The sequence below is a fragment of the Accipiter gentilis genome, chromosome 29, assembly GCF_929443795.1.
Source record: "Accipiter gentilis chromosome 29, bAccGen1.1, whole genome shotgun sequence".
NCBI lineage: Eukaryota > Metazoa > Chordata > Aves > Accipitriformes > Accipitridae > Astur > Astur gentilis.
In genome coordinates, this window is record NC_064908.1 from 19,465,089 (window position 1) to 19,485,283 (window position 20,195).

Below are 20,195 nucleotides of genomic sequence, written 5' to 3' on the forward strand. Positions count from 1 at the left end.
TAAATATGATATATGTCTATAGATATGACTGTATGTAGATATAAATGTAACTATTATATAAGTATTATTTTTATTATAGTTGATTTTGTTTAGAGAAAGCAAAGCGAAGGAAGACATTATGGTCGTAGGTTCTGTGCAATATATACCAATTTAAATGTCCGCATTGCTAGTCTCCAGATTACTGTGTTGGAACACTGTAGGCTGGAGAAGGGCAACAAGGAGTCCCAGTCTGTGTAAAATCATCATCCACCTATCTGTTAGACTGGTAACAAACATTATTAACTACCAGTTTATTGTTAAGAAGATAATGCGATCAATATGACATAAGTTCAGGTTTTTTGCCTGGCTTTGTCTATCAGTCTTCTTAATCATTTTATCTAGAACCTTGTTTTTTAGTAACTGCAGAAAAAATGTAATTTCTCTGATTTAAGGCCTTTGTCTTTTGGGGATTTTATGTAGAAGCCACAAATGGACTGTTCAGCTTAACTTTCTGTAGCTGCATAAATTATGTGTAGGTTTAGTTTTTACAACTTGCAGTGCTGTAATTTATGAGCTGTCACCAGTCTCACTTGAAAAAACTGTTTAGATGGGACTAGCTTGTACAGTGGAAGCTGCTTAAATGCATGGATGTAGTTAGATAACTGTGTGAGATTTTTTTTTTTATAGCTCTGTTTGCCTGCCTTCTCTCCTTCTCCCACCTAGAAGGTTACCTGCCTGCTTGGGTGTAGGAAGTCTAGGAAGCAGTATATGCTTCTGCAAACTAATTCTCGTTTTGGTGTAATCCTCTGAGCTTGGAATCTTACAGTGTGCTATCTGTCCTCCAGTTCTAGTTTTTGCTGGAGTGTTTTGGTTTGTTGAGTATTTTATATATTTATATTATATTTAAATTTAATGGAAATCAAGGAAATAGTTTGGAAAGCGCTTTTCCAAATCTGTTGTTTTTCATAACTCGAATTTCACTTACTCTGGCAACATATGGACTGTCTTGAAATTCCTGTCATTTGACATGTTTGATGTTACACATCAGTTGTTGCTCATGTACTCATTTATTTGTATTTGGATAATAGTAACAATGCCTTCATCTACACCCAGGCACCTCAATTTGAGTGTGAGGCCAAAGACGTTGTCAGCATTGGTGAGAAGTGGTGTCCCTGAGGCCCTAAGAGGAGAGGTGTGGCAGCTGCTGGCAGGGTGTCATAATAACGATCACCTGGTGGAGAAGTACCGAATTCTCATCACAAAGGTAGAATGCTTTTTTTTTCATTTCCTCCCCGCCCCCCCATCTCTTAAGGAATGGAAATACAGAGACTGTGTGTACCCTCTTGCTTAAAGGCTCACGAGTGTATCTGAATGTAGTGTATCAGCTAGTGAGTACAGTTCAGTCCTCCCTCCAACAAAAATCCCTAACATGCAGTGTTAGTTGTGGCATTATCTTTAGAGTGCTTTCTTTTTAATAGTCCTACTTCTGTTTCACTCAGATGAGTTCTGAGTTAGTTTGTAAAAAAAATTAATATTCTATTAATTGCTTTCATAATTGACAGAGATTCAGGGAGCTCATTTCCTTTGCTTGTTTGGCTTTCCTGAATGAAAGCTGAATTTCGTTGTGTTGTCTTAACATTTATGCTAAAAATCCAACGCTAGTTGAAATCGCTGCCTTTTTTGATAGAAAAAACAGAACACTTTGGACATTTTTGCACTAGACAGCAGTTTTTTAACTTCTCATCTTGAATACTGACCTCGGTAATGTATAAAAAGAAAATAAGAATTCATATATGCAGACATGATTTGGTGTTTCTCAAGGTTCTTGAGTAAAAAATGGGTCACAAAATGAAATGTCACTTCCTTATTCAGAGAACTGATGTGTTGATTTGGATTTGACCATTGTCTGTATAGTTACATTGTATTTTACTGCCTTCATCAAACATGCAAGTCTAGAAGGACTATATGAGAAATTATTAATGATGCAACTTTAGTACATATATAAGAGAAATTAATTATTCACTAGTTAAAAAAGCAAAACAACTGAATCAGCCTTTGTATATCTATGTTCTGATGGCACAGATTCGCAAGGAGCAATTAAAGACCTTATTCTGAGGGCAAGAGGGCTTCTGAAATTAAACTCAGTTTCTGCTGGAATCATGCAGGAAGGATCCTACGTGGTTTGAATGAATCATGTTAGATTAGCTAAAAATGTTCTGCCATAAATACTTTCACATACTTATTGAAGAAACTTGATCTGAATTCCTTAATATTGGAACACGCGTTGTAGAGCTATGACTTGGATTTTATGGTGAATAAATCGTACAAATAACATGGAGGTTGAGTGGTCTGGCAAGGAGTGTATCACAGTTATCCTGTTGTGTTATTTTAATTGCCTAGTGAGTAGTTGACAGTGTCACTTGTTTCTCTGTTTCAATGTTTTGGTATCAGAATGGAAAAGATGATATCTTTGTGGCACAGTTGGTGACATGTACTGCTACTATCTTTGTGAGCTAGAAAGGAACAGTGTAACATTTCATTTTTAAATCTGTGAACCTTTCTACTCATTTACACTTGGCAGAGATGAAGGAAATAACCTGGATCTAATGTGCTGGAAGCATCCCTAGAGTGCAAGTGAAAGGCAGAGTGGGCTGATCCAGCACCGTGTTCTGCAGCAAAAGGACTGGCTATACCTGCAGTGGTCATTCAGCATGGAAACTAGTTAAGAAATTAAACAATGAAAGAAAATGAGTACTGAATGACCCTTTTCAGGCTCAGCTGTAGTCATATGAGGTCTGTAGTATACTACCAGCATGCTACAATAACCAGCTCAAGCAAATGAAAGTGAAGTCTCCTGTAATCTGGAAGTGCCGTATTAGACCACAGCTGTGGCTGTTTGCCTTGTTCTGACTTAAATAAGAAAATGGGCTGGGACTGTTCCTGTAGAATGGACAAAGGCTGGTGCTTTGAGAGCAAAAATGTTTGGTTGGTTCACGGTGGAACTGCCATTTCTTCAATTTGCAGGCAGTGGAAGAAGTGTAAGGTTTCAAAAAAGGTTATCAGTGGCTGTGAGGAAGTACTAAAGATAAGAATAGGCAAAGAATGCAAAGTTTGTTTGGGAGGCTGATGAGAACATGAATTCAGGACCCAGGAAGAGAATGTTTGCAGACCCATCGTATATAGTATATACTAACAGTATAATAATGCTGGACTGCACTTTGGCCTTAATTTTTTATTTTCATTGCATTCATAGATTACTTGATAATTTTGGAGTTGGAATGTGACTAATTCTTACTGCTTTTAAAATAGCAGCTCAGTTACAGTCAACATGCAGCAATGTACAGGAGAAAATGTGTCTGGGAAAAAAATAAATTTGTTGATTTTGTGAAGGCAAGGGTGCCTTATAATACATCGCTTTACCATCCTCGTAATGCATGTCCCGTGTTTTGCATGTCACTAATACAAATTCTTCTCTGGCAAGCACGCAATTATTTGCATTACCATGCCCTGAAAATGGTTTATCTGAGAATAACTGCTGTGGCGTAGTGCAGAAGCACAAGGAGTTGATGTAAAACCTTTGCTCTTCAGTGGAAGTAGTGAGATGCAGTAAGCCTGTTTGAGTACTCATAATCCAGTGCCCCTTCTCTCTTAATGTTGACCTCTGTTCCTGTAGCTGCATTTGATTTCTGTCAGGCTTTTCATGACCCCATGCGGCAGCACAGTCCCAAATTAATAAGGATCTGTGTTGACAGCTGCTTCAAAAGCTTCTGGCCTCTTTCAGGGATACTTTTTTTTCCCCTCCCCCTTGTGCGCAGGGTGTTGGATGCAGGCGCCCCAGTATTTCTTCTGGTGTTTGCTTTCCTGTGCAGTTCTGGCCCCTGGTGCCTGGTGAATCTGTGTTTTTTGCTTTCTTTTGCAAATTAACTGCTGCAAGGGTAGTTTTTTGCTCATGTTGATGTGTGGCTACTGAATGATTGAAAAGGAAATGTCTTCTGTTGTGTTCTACCAGTGAAGGCTGTGTCTAGGTCTCTTCCTGAATCTGACTTGTACATTAAAAATGGTGTTGCATTGGTGCCTCAAGATGTGCTTGTTGCATTCTAGTCATCATGACTGTATTTATTACTTATTTTCTCCTTATTTCTTTGATAAATAGTAGCTGGCTTTTTGTACTCTGTGCTTTTGTTATTGCAGTAGTGTCTAAGTTTCACCATTGTGGTGCTTCTACAAATTACTTTTGAGAATTTGCACACCATCTGTGTGCGGTAATAAAGCTTTTAGTAACTCCAGATTGCAGTGCTCGTGGTGGGGAGCGTGGATGAAAGCCAGCCCAGTGAATTAAGGTCATGTCCCTACTGGGGACAGAAAGCAAACTCTAGGTAAAACGATCTAGACAGTCCCTTTGAGAGGCATCTGTTCCTGGTAGGACTTTGGCAATCATGGTTATGGCTGTTAATCTTCAAGCTTCCAGCCACTGAAAGGTAGAAAAACAGACATCAGGGCTTGCTCCAGGTATTAATGGACACCTGCAGGAAAAATACTTTATGTTTTTGACAGTCATAGGTGGATGGAAAGTATTGTTGAGTAGAAAACTTGTAAAGTGAGTCACGCAGGTTAAAAAAATAATAATATCATGATACAAAGCAAAATAGACAATAGCCACTTTTCAGACAAGGTTTTAAAAAAAAATGTTAATGCAGTTACTGAATCTCTCAGATCAGTGGCGATTTCTCAGTGGAGAAGTACTTCATAATACCAAAATTTTAAGAACCTGACATTTACAGTATTGAGGAAAAAATAAGGATATAGGTCTGTGTGAGAGGAAATAATGTCGAAAGGAAAAAAACGTGAACTGTTGTACCAGATAAATACACTATATTAAGAACATTACAATGTGAGAGGGACATCTTGTGGCACAAATAAAATAAAATAAAGATAATCCAGTGGCAGAAGGAGTATCCTGGGATGTTACCCTGGGGTCACCGTTTCTGGTAGAAATTGTAGACCTGGTAAGAGATGAATTTGTTCCAGTTCTTCTTATAGCAGGACACGTGTTACCTATTTTCTCATCTTCCCACTTCTTTGTCTCCATGAGCAGAGGATTACAGTACACAGAAGTTCTACCAAATCTATTCATCTGTCTTGGTGCAAATGATACTAGTTTCTAATGAAGAAATAGATTAAAATGTCACTACCATTATTTGACTGAATGTGTTGCTTCATCAGTGGCATAAAATGTAACAGTACTTTAGCTGTGGGTGGTTAACACTTATTTTCCACTTGTATCACAAGGACATTTCCATATGTTCATATAAATTAAGAAGAATACATTTAATTTTCAGGAATACAAAGGGCCACGATTGTGTACAATCAACTGAAATTAAACCTAACATATGTCTGTGAACTGCGGTATAAGAAGTATGACGTAGCCTTGCTGTCAGTCTGTCTGAACCTCTAGATCCCTTGTTTGATTAGTTTTGACCATGTGGTGATAAAAGTTTAATTATCTTTTACAAGCAGTAGTTTTCCCAAGAGTTCTCATTGTACCTTTGAATGATTTCTTGAACACCTTTTAATAGTCTTAGATGAGGTTGCATTGTCTCACGGTATAGAGTGGGAGAAGTCTCTACAATACAGAAATATTTTCAATCTCTCACAGACCTCAGCCATCCGAACCACATGTTTTAATGTCTTTTAGAAGTGGTTCTTCTCGGTAGGCTGGTTGTGCTCTTGGCCAGAGAGCTGGGGTAGCAGGCAGGTGTATCTCTAGCCCACTTACCTTCCAGTTGCAGTTTACACCCTTTGTTGGCCACTTGGGTCTGGCTTCTGGTGCAGGGGTGCTTAAGAGAATTAACTTGAGATATTGCTCGTTTGGGCTTGGGTGTTTTAAGCAAGCAGGACTAAGTTGGCATGAATTTTGAATGGAGTTACTACTCTCAGCTTTGGGGAAACAACAGAATGTCAGTTAAAGGAAAAAAACAATGTCTCTCTTCTACAGAAATACCTGTCAGCTGTACAGGAGTTAAGCTTGTACTTTTAATAAAAATCTAAACATTGAGGAGTTTTTGATTTGGCGGTGCATCTTTTTTTTTTTTGAAATTTCAGCAACCAGGTGTTGTTTTGGTCAGTCTCACTATTTCCAATGCTACCTTGTTTTTATATATATCCAAGAAATATTTAAAGTTCAACGTATGTTGTTTTCTTGAGGATGTTTATAATGTGTCTGTTTATGCCTAAGGATCCAGAAATACTATTTGAATCAATTGGTATGTAAATCATTCTCTCCTTTGGAAAGATAGGAGATCATTTCTCCAGCAGTAATTCAATCATAGCTTGTTTTTTGTATAACCACAATGCCCTTGCCTAAATTTAATTCAAAGTTTATGTTTCCTAGCTACAGTTCTAGTACTTCAAATGCCATGAGTAGAAATGCCATAAATTACAATGAAAATGAAGGACAATAGTAAAGGGATCTTGGTTGGGTTTAAGATAGGATGGGAAAAAACAAGTTTTTGTTTTCAGGCTTTTGCACAAGACAGACTAAAAATCTGCCAAGTCATGCTGTTGTCCAGCACAGATTTTGGACCAACACAAGTATATCGCAAAATGGTTTTTTTCTACTTACAGGTCAGCTAAAATCCCCAGTGATGTAGCATGATTGCTTTGAGATCTAGCCCTTTGGCTGCAATTCGTTTTCATTAGGCATTCCACAGAATAATAAATGTTTAGCTTAGGTTAACTGAAACCTTGGGTTCGTTGGTATCAGTTGAATTCAGCGTGTGGACTTAACGTTTGTAAGGATGCCGGCTGCACGCTTTCATTTTTGACAAAAGGACTTCAATTGCTGAAGAGCCTCCCTCCACACTCTTACTGGTCTGATCAGTTCAAAGACCAATTCCCGTAGCGTTGGGCCTGTCCTGAGCCGTGGCAGTGGAGCAGTCTGGTATCCAGGTCAGAGAATGAGCTTCCACATACCACGGGAATGTGTTTTCCAGCATGTCAAGTGAGTAAAAAGCTCTTGACAAACAACAAGATACCAGTATCCTGTTATGACATCTTCGCCTTGTATGCATCCACGAGGATTTTCTGGTTAAATATGCGTGATGGTATTAGCTTATGGTGTGAATACAAGTTTAAGTGCCGTGTTGTGAATTTCTTGTGGGTTTGCTCTCTGGAATGTCATTGTGTTTTCTAGTTCGGCGTAGGCTGTCTCGGGCGCTGTCAGGGATAGCGATGCCGTTGCGTTTTGCGCGTTTTGTGCGTACGTATGCAGGAGGTACTTACCTGGAGCAACATCTGGATTAAAGGTGGGACACGGTTCTCGGCTTTGCCCTTGGTTTCAAGCGTGAGCTAAGCAACACAAACTACACCTAGGAAAGACAGCGTTTATTCCAGAATAAGCATTTCCCCCAAAGGGCTCGGATGGAAAAAGCCTTAATTGACGACCAGACGCTTGAATTCACGTCCTTGCCCGGACGGTTGTCATTCACCGCTCGGAGAGGTGCTGAGAGGAGGAGCAGGGGCGTGCGGTGGGTGTCTGTCTGTCTGTCTGTCTGCAGGACCAGGGCGTGGGTGTCTGTCTGTCTGTCTGCAGGACCAGGGCGTGGGTGTGCGTCTGTCTGTCTGTCTGTCTGCAGGACCGGGGTGTGCCGGCGAAGAGCCTGCCTCCGCCGCTGTCCACTCCGGAGCCCGGCGACCCCCTCGTTTATCCCGGCTGCTCCCGGGGTCGCGCCGGGTGAGGCACCTACCGCCATCGGCCACTCCTGAAAACGCCCCCCCCACCCCCTCCCTCCCCGCCGATTTGAGTGGAAAACCCGCATTTCCGAGCCGGCGGCCGCGGCGCTCCCGGGCTCCCCTTCCCCGCCGGCGGCCCGGGGCTGAGGGGAGCTGGAGGAGGGGGGGGGGGGGGGGGTCTGCGGCCCCGTTCCCCTCCGGGTCCCCGCCGTCGCCGCGCCCTCCTCGGCGCTCCTGCCCGCCTCCCTCCCCTTCCTCCCCGCCGTCCCCTCCCCGCCTCCCCCCCCCCCCCCCGGCTCCGCATCGCCGCGGCCGGAGCACACGCCGCCAGTGCCGGCGCTCGGCCGGGGATGCTGCCGGGCTTTTGTTCCCCTGCGGCAGGTAGGGGACCGGGGGGCGGCGGGGACGGGGCTGCGGCCCCGGGGCGGGCTGGGGAGAGGAGGAGGAGGAGGAAGGGGGGGGGGCGGCTGCGGGGGGGAGCTGGGGGGGGGGGGGGGGGCCGGAGCGGCGCGGTCCGGGAGAGGCGGCGAACAAAAGCGTCGTGCAAAATGGAGCCAGGAGAGAAGAAGGGGCTGGAACCCCCCTCCTCCGCCGCGCATCCCTTCGCCCGGATGGCCGGCGGCAGGAATTTCGGGGAGGTTGTTTCGTCCGGAAAGCCTTAACCCCCCCCCCCCCCCACACACACACCTACCACCACCACCAGCGCTGCCCCTCCGGCCGGAGCCCGGCGCCCCGGGCCGAGGGCGTGGGGAAGGGGGGGGAAGAAGGAGGCGAAGCGGGGAGCCCGGCGGGGAGCGGGGGCAGGCGGCGGCGGGGAAGCGCCGTAGCAGGGCGTGGAGAAGGAGGGGTGGTGATGGAGGTGGCAGGGAGCGCGGAGGGGGGGGGGGTGGGGGGGTGGAGAGGCGGTTCTGTAAAAAAAGACTTTCCCCCCTTCTCTTCTGTCAGCCTCCGGGAGGACTCTCGTCCTGACTCGGTGAAGGTTCCTTCTCCCCCGTCCCCCCAGCCCCTCATCCCTCCTCGGCGAGGCAGCCCACCCAGGAGGGCTTGAATAGCAGCCCTCTCCCGTGTGCGTGTGTGAAGTTGCTGACATGACTGCTGCTGGGTCCCGCTGCACCGGTAGCGGCGGGGAGCCGGATTTAAAGGGGAATTGTGCTGCAGACAATGCACAGCAGCAGCATCTGGAGCAGCCCTGGGGACCGGAGCTCCGGTTTTGACATTGCTACACACACGGCACCAGCCGCAATGACAGCAGCTGCCTGGAGTGGCTGCAGGCAGCAGGCAGGAGCATGAAGTAGAGAGATCACTGCAGTGCTCAAGATGAACTCCTCTTTGGTTGGCAACCAGAGTGGCCGGCCGTTCTGTCTCCTGGCCATTAGCTATCTGGAGACCATCAATTTTTGCCTCCTGGAAGTGGTTGTTATCGTGTTCCTCATGGTGCTGATTATTTCGGGCAACATTATCGTGATATTTGTCTTTCACTGTGCACCTCTGCTGAACCACCACACCACCAGCTACTTTATCCAGACTATGGCGTATGCTGACCTCCTGGTGGGCGTGAGCTGTCTGGTGCCTTCTTTGTCTCTGCTGCACTACCCTATTGTTTTAAGTGAGTCCTTGGTTTGCCAAATCTTTGGTTATGTGGTGTCAGTGCTGAAGAGCGTCTCCATGGCCTCTTTGGCGTGCATTAGCATCGACAGATACATTGCCATCACGAAGCCGCTGACCTACAACACGCTGGTTACCCCGTGGAGACTTCGAATCTGCATACTGATCATTTGGCTGTACTCCTGCCTGGTCTTCTTACCCTCCTTTCACTGGGGAAAGCCTGGATATCACGGGGATGTGTTTCAGTGGTGTGCCAATTCCTGGAGCACCGATCCCTATTTTACCCTCTTCATTGTGGTGATGCTCTATGCCCCGGCTGCTTTCATCGTCTGCTTCACTTACTTCAACATCTTCCGCATCTGCCAGCAGCACACCAAGGAGATCAACGAGAGGCGAGTGCGCTTCAGCTCTCAGGATGGCGAGGCTGGGGAGGCACAGCCCTGCCCGGACAAGCGCTATGCCATGGTTCTTTTCCGCATCACCAGTGTCTTCTACATCCTCTGGTTGCCCTACATAATCTATTTTCTGCTGGAGAGCTCCAATGTCTATAGTAACCGCGTTGCATCCTTCTTGACCACTTGGCTTGCCATTAGCAACAGTTTCTGCAACTGTGTCATTTACAGTCTCTCCAACAGTGTCTTTCAGAAGGGACTTAAGCGTCTCTCGGGGGCTATTTGTGCCTCTTGCGCTAGACAGAGGGTAGCTAAGGACTCCTCTACCTCTAGGAGTAAAAGATCTTCCAATGGATGTCATGTCTAAGACGCCTATCAGCTGGACTGGAAAGTGCAGGGACAATTCCGTAAATTGCAAAATAAGTTAAATATGATTTTAACATGTCCAGATTTGCAAAAAGGTTTCTGAGAAATGCTGCTGACATAGAAGAATCAGGAGCACATATCATTGTGGTTTCACTTTAAAAAATTATTGCTGTGGAGGAGGCTGTGGAGTTTCACCTCCATATTCATTTTTAAGAATAAAGCTGTATCTTGACACTTACCTCTCCAGCTGGTGTGACTGAATGGAGTGGGTGTCTGAGAGCTTCGGCAAAATGTAGTCTTTCTTACAGCTTTACTAGGTTCTTTTGAGATTCGTGCTTCACATGTAAATGATAGATCTGAAGTGGAAATGTCACAGTATATGGTATATTACAGGGATTTTTTAATATATGCCAAAGTATATTGACACAATGTTCCAGCTTCATAATGGAAGGGGCCAAACAATTTGTTTTTTCAGTGCTACCTAGACAGGACTTTTAGAACAGTAGTGAACAATGTGAACATTTTAGTGTGAACTTAGGGTCTTATTGAGCCATGAGTGCAGCGGTGTGATCTGAACAGTCATACGCTTAGGAGGACTGATCTGGCTTCCGTGCCCCATTTCTCTGGTAGGATGCATGTGTGCGATCAGAGTACGGCATCTGCATTTTCCTGTTTGTTGTGAAGTAAGAAGAAAAACTTGGATCAGACCAAATTTAGCAGTTAAATAAAACGTGTTTTGATAAGCTAAGAGAAAATACATGTCGCTTTATGATACCAGAGTTGTGGCAGCCACTCGAGGATGATGCCAACATGTGAAAATTATTCTCAAACCAGTGGAGAAATGCCATGGTTTTGTATGTGGAAATTTTCTCAAGAACAACTTTAAAAATAACATGTTCCCCCCCCCCCCCCCCCCTTTTTTTTTTTAATCTAAATTCTTCTGATATTTTACATACTAGAACTTAAGGGGAAAGGAAAGAAAACAATTGCCTTCTAAACAGCTAAGGGAACTATGTTGTAAATTTAACTGTAGTATTTGAGTTATTCCTATGTGCACAGAGCTAAATTAGAGACATTTTTCTTTAGCCTTCATGGGATTAAAGATGGTTTGAATATAGCAGGAGCTAAATCCTATTGGCAAACGCGTATCTTAACTGGTCAAAGTCAGTATCTGAGAAACAAAATCTCATTGACCACAGCTTTTTCAAGCTAGCTTAGATAAAAAATTTTTGAGAACTGTAATGCTGTTAAGAAGGCAGTATGGCCCTCAAATTGATTAGTTTTTCCTGAAGAATATCCTTGTCTTTTTACTGATGCCATATTGGAAAACGAAAGTGAACCAAGTATTCCTGTAATAATGGATTACAGTCTGCATTGTCTTATCTCACCCTGTCCCTGGTACAGGGATATCCCCCCCGCCACACCTCTGGTCTGAGAGCAGGTTGTACACCGTGACAGTCCGCAGTTCGCTTCCGTCATTGTGCTTCCAGTCGGTGCATTGGACTGCTGTGAGCCTGGGGAATTCTGTGAGCTCGTGTGTTATAGTTGGTGTGTACTGTTAGTCATAGTGGGAATGAAAAAATAGTGGGGAAAAGTACTCTGATTATTTTATTTTTTTTTTTAGGATTGGGGTAATTCTCTTGGCCAAAGGGAAGACTCTGTGTTTTTGTCCAATGGTTCCAGGTCTGCTGTTGTGATAGATCAAGACCATCCTCTTTTTAGTACTGTACCTTGTCCCTCCCGCAAGCATACACATACCCTCCTCTCTGGTCTGCTGTGAGCCCCAGCCTCTTACCTTCCGTGCTTTGCTCTGGAGGATAACAGGTTGTGTCTCTGTCCTGTCATGTGTGACGATTGCTACGGACCATCCCGCTTGCTGCCCGTCCACGTTAACTCCCGTACAGTCTTGTGAGGCTGCCGGTGAGGAAACAGCGAAGAAAAGGGAGAGCAGCAGGATGAAGCACTCCTGGCGTGGTTTGTACTTGTCAGCACTCACAGATGATAGACATGAGTTCCTCTTGTGGATATGTGCGTATACCTGTTCCTGGGGAGGTCGGGGCAGAACCCCCTGCTATTGCTGCCTAGTTTTGGTTTGAGAGCCCTGTTACAAAGCACATTTAAGTCGTATCTTGGTCCGCTTTCAACTTATTTCATCCATAGTCCAAACCTCTCAAGATAAACTTTTTCCTTAGTTCATCTGAAATTTTAAGAACAAAGGTTTGTCTAAACCCTGATGCCTTCACAACATTTCCTGTTATCTTTTGTAATAAGACCGTGTCTAGAGCCAGGGCTTGCGCTGTGATCCTTTACAGACAGGATAGAGGTGATTTGTTCTGCAGAGCTCTTGCAGTCTGAATTTTGGTTAGAGGCACAGACAGCTGTGGGGGGAGCGAAGTGGAAGGGTGTAGTGAGTCATTTATAAATGGTATAATAAGCTCACAGCACATCAGCTGGCTAATTGTTCTCAAGTGTTTTGTAGGTATTATGGCAAAGGTGGGCTTTGGGGAACAATTTAAGGGCTTTAGTCACCAATATCAAAGTGTGTGTGTGTGATATTTTTGGAACAGCCTCTCAGGTAAACTCCCAATAGCTTTTCTCTGACTCTTCACCTTATCTAACATTTCCAAGTCTTTGAAGTGATGCAATCTATCATTGAAATAGCATTTGGTAAAATTTAGTAGAAGCAAAGAATCTGCTAGGGCCTAAAACCCCCAAAAAGGCAGTTTCAGGTTTAAGTGGAAGCTGGAGAGCAAAGACTGCTCCCCTCCCCCCGCCATGGCATGGATAGAGGGTTGATATAGGAGCATTGTGTGCTAGTTTTTGAGAATATGGAAAATTTTAAAAAGTGGTAAGGGGTCTACATCATGGCACAGAGATTTAACTCGAGATGAAGCAGTTGCTACTTCAGCTATAAGCCTAGAATTGTACTTAAAGCGTAGTGGTTGTTACAGATGCAGATGCATGCTTGCAGCTGTTGTTGCTTTGCAGCTAAGGTTCAGTTATAACATTCCTAACAGCCAGGCTTTTGTTCAGTTGCCTTACTCATCTCAAAGTCTTCATCAGCTCAGATGATTTTCCTGAGAGGTGAAAATCAGAATCTGGAAGTCTCCAAGAGATGAGGACGGAGAGGAGCTGCAGCCAATTGATGCATTCAAGTTTCATCTGGTGTTTTTACAGACACTTTAAAATGTTGCCTCAGTAGTTTAGTGTCAAATATTTCTTTTTTTTGTCTGTGTTAATTTATTGATTTTTTTTAAGAAAATTTAAATTACTTTTTTTCTCTAATTTAATGTTGATCTAGGTTTGTATGTGATTAGATTAGGTATTCATAATGTTTGAGTCTGTTGTCTCCAGTGAAATTGCATGGAGGTGAATCTTGCTCACCATGTCAGCTGTGGAAGAAATAATTTTGAAATGTATTACCTTGCTTGCTCAGCAGTCCATTTAACATCCTTTGTCATATAGTTAACGTGAGGCACAGTAGTCCTTTTCATCACAATCTGTGCTATGAATTGTTAGGCAGCAAACTTTCCAGTTGGATCACTTTCATCATTGTACTTATGAAACTGATCCTTTTTTGGCTATATTTGTATCCGAGTGTGCCTGGTGCTTTAGGAATTGGTATCAAGAGCATTGCAGAGATAAATGCCATACCAAGGAGAATACAGAAATCAAATTACATCTTCATAAAAATTGTGTTGTGATACGATTAAGTGAACTAATTTTGAAGTTCCATCTCAGACTATAATTTTTAATTATTTTTTTTATTAAGGTTATCTGCCTCACTTTCAAATAAAGCTGCTAGAAGGTTCAATTTGCAGGATGCAATTCAGTGGCATGTTTCTAGTACCTTGGGAAGGATTTCTATATGTACAGCTTCTCAGAAGGTGATAATTTACTTCATCTAGAACTCTTGATTTTTTTTATTTATTTTTTTTTTTTAAAGTTTACTGGAAGTTTAGCTTGTGATTATTGTCATTTTCCAAATAGACTGAGAGAAAACTCTGTGAAATATTATTTTTTTTTACAGTCTCCAATCAAGTGACAGTATTTTTTAACTCAACAGATACCTTTTGTGTGAAACAAAAGTTTTGCTGTTATCTATTGTTGTTTTTTTTAATTAAATGTTACTAGTTTCTACAGTCTTTCTTTGCTGTTAGGGGTTTTGTACTTGTTTTTAAGCTTCTTATCACTCAAAAATTTGTTTCTGCTGGTTGGAATTCTGACATGGCTCAGCGTCAGAGTGCCAAGGGGCAGTCTTGAATATTTGTCACAAATCTTTGACAAGAAGAAAGTGGTACAAAGTACCAAGGCACAGAGAATCGCAAGAGTAGCACGAGGTTGCGCAAAGAGTCTTTCTTACAGCAGACTCATATGAGAATTTCCAAATTTCAGTCTCGTGCTGCATCTCTATGGTATAGTTCCTTTCCTGCTCGTATAAAGGTTTTACCTGTAAGAAGTCCTGAATTTCAGCAGTTTGTCTCTTCTGAAAAAGGTATTTCCAAGGCCTGGGTATGATGTGAGATGGAAACATTCAGTATGCAAATTTAATAAGCAGATTTTTCAATATTTATTGTGGCATTACCAACTGCTGTGATGATAACAGATGTACTGAACCTTCACGAGTCAGGAAGTCTGAAATGTTTCAGTCTGATCTTACTCCACATCAGGGTTTGAAGCTGACAGAACTTTTCTTCTAATTCAGGTCGGTGCTTTAAAAAACATATTTCTTAGGAACTAATACCTGAGCATAGGAGTCTACCTTTAGACATTACAAACAGAAGGCTCATTTAAAATTTTTTTTTTTAAAAATCTCCTGTAGGTAATTTTAATTTGAGAAGAGGAGGTGAAAGATTTGGAGGGCTTTTGTTGTTGTTTTAACACATTTTTGGTTCTGGTTACTTAAAGCACCTGCCTAAAACATTTGCCTGACCTGGCCCTTATTTTGTTGTTTACTTTAGAAACCTTTTTCTTCCCTTCTATGACTTTGCAGAATGGGACGACACATCCTTTCTGTGGTGTCATTCAAGATAAACTTGGATTTTACCTCACTACCAACGCTGTCTGAAGTTGGCAAAGCACATGTTTGTAACTGATGTTCTGCTGAGATCCAAGAGGTGTAAAGGCCTCCGTGGCTTTTATACTTAAATGGGGGAAGAGTAGCTGTCTTCCCTTATGCAGCTTAAAGGAGTGGACACTTCGCAAATGCTGGGGTTGTTCTGTTGAGGCTTCCAGGAGGGGAGAGGCTGGGGCGTGACGGCGGTGGAGAAATGCCGAGTCCATTTGTTCTCCTGGTGAAGCTGTGCTTCTTCCCTGCTGTCTGAGCTGGCCTGTTTCTTTCAGCCTCTTTTCTGCTCTTCTCTTCCGTTGCTGTTGTAGAAATTCAGAGCTCTAGAGAACATGGTTAACATGGGGCTTTTTTTTATCTTTCGTGTTCTTTATACTATGAATACTGTTTGTATGTGGCTGTGGTCTCAGGTCAATATATTAGATCTGTTAGTCACTTTGGGACCCCTAGGACTTCGTAATTGTGTGGGCTTCAAATACACTTGGCTGAGGTCGGGTTAGACCTTGGGATAAGCCGCAGCTGGTCAGACCGCTGGGCCATCAGGTTTTACAGACTGCCTCCATCAAAGTGAACAGCCCTTCCTTTAGGATGATGGGAGCATCCCCCATCATGAAAACAACCCATTTTGCACTAGAAGAGAAGTGTTCTGACTTCTAGAGGCCAACGTCTTAAAGCTTCTCGGTTGTTATTTCCCTTAATGCCTGTGCATTGCGGAGGTACCACTTTGAAAGACATTTCCTGCAGATAAGCAAAGGCAGACAATTTAATACTAAAACTAGGTATGTAAAATGTTTTGGGAAGAGGATAGCTCTTCAAAATTAAAATTTAGTATGTGTAAAACCAGATGCAGTTGTATTTAGAGAAAGAAACTGAAAGTTGTGGCCAGTGGAAACAAACAAAGGAAACCCTCTGGACAGCTGTGCCTGCGCTGATGGTAGGGTGTAAATTGCAGTTCTGCCAAAACAATGGAGTATTTAGTGTGGGTCATATTCTTTACAATACATTTTTTTAAAAGATGGAGTTTAATTAACCTTTTTGCTTTTGCTTTGCTGCACTGCGAAGACAGCTCTCCTGAGCCTCAGGTCTCCCGCACCTGCAGCAAACAGATTCCCTTCAGACCTGGAGTGGCGATCCAGGCCCTCCGTTTCAGTGCAGGTAAAATGGGATAATACCAGTTGGTGTCGTGGTTGACCATCTGAGGTGTTCCAGCAATAGGGAAATAATCCGATGTGGTATAGTTTGTTTAGTCAGCTTTTCAGGTTTTTTGTCTGTGACACAACGTTTTGCTTATGCAGGCAGCTTTGCTGATGGTTCTCTGCTCAATATGGACTTCTGTCACCTTTTGGTTTTTATTCCCATTGCAGGGTTTAAAACAAGCCACAGTCTGCGTCTGCCCTACGTGCATTTAGTGGTGGTTGCAAATGGAAGTATTTGCGGATTTTACCCGTATCATATTTGCATCTCTTGAGCTTTAGCAGCTAATGAAAACGTTAATTTAAGTTACGTTCCTATATCCTGATCCAGGTTGTTTATTTACAGCCTCAGGTGTACTTGAGCAATCTGTCCAGTCAAAGCTGATTCTCTAGCTAGTGAATTTGTGGTTACTTAAATTGAGAAAGAGAAGTCATTGAAGTAATCTTTCTTTCGTCCTGAAGACACTGGGGAGGAGTGTCACGATCACCGAGCTGATCAGAGGAGGTGCAGGCTCTGCTCGGGGGAGAGACCAGGAGGGCAGGTCACTGCGGGATTGTTACCTGTACACGGGTTGATCACCAGTAGCTCTATTTGCTAAGAAGTTTTTAGAAATGCTGAGCGGATGCACGTTGCTTTAGGTTATATTTAGAATCTGGGTTTAGATAGACAAACACGTTTTTGAAGTTAGCAATTGCTGCTTGTGCGGAGGAGCGCGACACCTGGGCAGTTCCTTTGCACGAGACGGCGCCCGAGATGCAGCGCGAGGGTCCCCGTGGGAGGTTAGGAGGAGGGAAGGGAGTCTGAACTTGTTGTTCCAGCTGCTTTCTTTTTATGAATTTTTTAAGACGAGGATAGCAATTTTGTAATTCAAAGCTTTGGCTTCTCTCTGATGGTCATTACTGGAGATCCTTTAATTAAAATGTTAAATTCAAGTAGCTCCTTGTAAAGATGAACTCAAATCCTGCTGTGCATATGTGAGTCATTCTTAAATGTTACAAAGATCACGTGATACAAGCAATCAAATGCTTAATAAACCAAGTCATTACTTTTATGGTAAATTGAAAAAAGTTCTTCTGGGATTTCAACTGTAAATGAATCCTTGAAAATCAATAATTAGATTAGTAAAAGATGACATTTTAATATGCTGGCAGGAATGTAGAGGGATTTGTCAGGGGAAGCAAAAAACAGACTTTGCACTAAAGTGGCTTAGGTATATTTATAGTGCTAGTGATTTTGTGTGTGTGTGTGTGAAATCTTTGGACTATTTTAATATAATGTAAGGCTTTGAGCTTTAGCTAACTCAAGTTGCTCGTTTTATGAAGTTACATTAGTACCACACTGTGAAGTATTTTTAATATTAGCATTACTGAGTATTAAAGTATTTCATAAAAACATTTTTTTAAAACATTTTCTGTAGATACCGTCAAAGGAATTGATGTTTAGTGTACAAAGAAATAAAACCCTGAGGGCTGTAAGGTACCTGTATGTTTCTGATCACCTCAGTTTTTGAGGGGTTAGGTATTTCTTGAGGTTAAATTGTTGTCATTAAAACCTACTAAAAATAATGGTGCAGTTAATCCTTTCAGATAACAGGAAGCAGCATTACCTCCAGCCATGCTTTTGAACTGTCTGAAAGGATTTGCAATCGCGTATATTGTCTTCACAGACTTATGTCTTTAGAAATGCTGTACAGCACAGTGTTTTGCAAGTTCCTATGCTGATAAATTTCTCTCCGTGTGTAACCTTTGAAATCTAGTTTCTATTGTAATTCTAGCATGTAAACACTAGATTCAATTTTGTATTCCTCTAATGAATGCAACAGGATGGAAACGAGTTTGCAATTGCTAATGATGAGCTTTTTTACTGTTCTTAATACTCGTGGGTATGTCTTTTCTTCAGGGATTTCAAAGTTGTATTATTACCTTTTTTAATTGTTGGGTTTTTTTTTTCACATGCTGTTTACAATTAAACTGCAAGCATGGGAAGCTATGCGTGCATGTGCTTTTAGGTTGCTTTGCTGAACGAAATACAGCGGAGCAGTCTTACTTTAAAGGATGCTTGCTTTTCCTTGTGTCCCACCTGTCTCCTCGCGCCTTCACAGTAACTGGGACAGCGGAAGCCTCTGGTGACATTATTTCAGGGTGTTCCGTGGAGATGTGACATTTGTCAGAGGGTCGTTACGAGGAGTTTTGTTCGGGAGACAGTCCAGCTCCTTACAGGAGTAGTGTTGCAACTGGTAGTTTTTTCCTGAGTGTCAGTGAAAAGGCCAAGAATAGACAAAATCACAGGTAAGAATGTGTATGTGTGTGTTTGTAAGGATTTTGTGCGCCTTTTAATGCTGGAAATTGTTTCGTATTAAAAGATGAGAAAGAGGTGTGAGTGTGAAACCCCTGCTATGAAGAACTATGGGAAAAAATTCCACCAAAGCAGATTAGAAAAGCAAACAGGTGAATTGGAGGCAATCCAACCCTGAAGACTCTCTAATGCTGTGTTTAATTCTGACACAATGGGGAGTATCAGGGTGTCACCCTGGGCTCCTCGATGTTCCTCGTCTATGCCCGGGTTTGCTCTGGTTTGTGCTCTGTGGGGGAAGGGGGAGATGGTGGAGATGGGTGTTTCGATATGCAAGGCAGCTGAGGAAGAGTTATTGTTGTGGCTCCAGAATGACTTATTTTGTGCCAACTCAGAATTGTTGTTAAAATACAGGGGAGAGGGGTACTTCTACCCCATCATTTTAATAGACATTTCTGTAGCTGATTTTTCAACTAATACTACTAATAAAAAAACTACAGTTGAGCCAAAAATGACAAATGTTACTGATTTAAAATAATACTTACGTATTTTTAAATATTAAATGGAACTAGATAAATTGGAAGCATGTAAATATCTGATTCTAAATCTTTGCATAATTATTTCCAAGAGGTAATTTTGCTATGAGCTATTAAAACTCGAAGAAATGTATTATTCCCTTTGAGATGATCTGTACCCCAGCTGTGTCATACATCTCTTGGCTTGTTTCCTTTTTGCTGTAGATGTACATACATATATATGTGTGTACTGTGTGACTGTACAATTACTGCCGTGTTAAACTGGTTGTTTTGGAATACATATATATGCATTTTATATATATCTGTATGTATGTATTTTAAAACAAGCAATTTAACACGGTAGTAATTGTACAGTCATACAGTTTAGGGCTTTGTACAATATGTAATTTTAAGAATGTCAGTGTGGTTCTTAGCGAATTTTATAAACACTTTTCTGAATCTGTTATCAGCACTTCCCATCCTAAGAGAAACTGCACATTTTTCAGTGATTGTTCCACTGGTTACATTTTGTCTGCCGTTTGTTCTGGATTGATGTAATCTTGATACTACTAAAATTTCAAGGGCTGTTGACGCATTTCACATAGCCTAGGATTGCCTGTTCTCCAAATATATGGATCATGCATCAACAGTACTAAGTAGCCTTACTGTTTTGCCTAAAAGCCTAGCTAATTTATTTAATACTCTCTCTTTAAAGAGAGGTCTCTGGAAGGGGTAGCATATTTTAGGATGCTCCTTCTCTTTAAAGGGAAACTCAGAATTGAATAGCAGTACTTGTTGATCAGTGATATTATTGTAGCCAAAGGATGCATGGGTGGTTTAATAGGAAGTTTTTGCTTCAAGTTTCTTGATGAAATGTAGTGTTCTACGGAGCTGTGTGAAGAGTGTAGTTTTTTATTCTGAAATGCACTTGTACACTTTATTTGAAAGGTCTGAATGGATCATAAATACATTTAAGAAATAAATGATACGTCACATGTTTTCACGTCTTGTCTCGGATGACTTTTATGTAACTATGCTGATAAAGGTGTGTTC

The 20,195-nt window shown here is 42.3% G+C and overlaps 2 protein-coding genes across 7 annotated transcripts in view; both read left to right on the forward strand.

The window, feature by feature from the left end:
* Window positions 1–20,195, forward strand: part of RABGAP1 (RAB GTPase activating protein 1) — a 74,592-nt gene that overhangs the window by 30,472 nt on the left and 23,925 nt on the right. For all 5 annotated transcript variants that reach the window (XM_049833167.1, XM_049833166.1, XM_049833169.1 and 2 more), the window contains one exon: window positions 1,093–1,243. In XM_049833167.1, coding sequence (XP_049689124.1) covers window positions 1,093–1,243 — 151 coding nt within the window. The remainder of the gene's footprint in view (window positions 1–1,092; window positions 1,244–20,195) is intronic.
* Window positions 1,519–10,102, forward strand: GPR21 (G protein-coupled receptor 21). Of its 2 annotated transcripts, none has more exons than XM_049833186.1 (2): window positions 1,519–7,711; window positions 8,656–10,102. In XM_049833186.1, exon 2 carries the CDS (start codon window positions 9,028–9,030, stop codon window positions 10,072–10,074), a length of 1,047 nt encoding a protein of 348 aa, XP_049689143.1. In that variant the 5' UTR covers window positions 1,519–7,711; window positions 8,656–9,027; the 3' UTR covers window positions 10,075–10,102. The 2 variants fall into 2 exon arrangements, with proteins under 2 accessions (XP_049689143.1, XP_049689144.1); XM_049833187.1 differs by lacking the exon at window positions 1,519–7,711 and adding an exon at window positions 8,013–8,091.

What these genes read in the sequence shown, in the direction of transcription:
- GPR21 (XM_049833186.1), top strand. Translation starts at nt 9,028, where the DNA reads ATGAACTCCTCTTTGGTTGGCAACCAGAGTGGCCGGCCGTTCTGTCTC.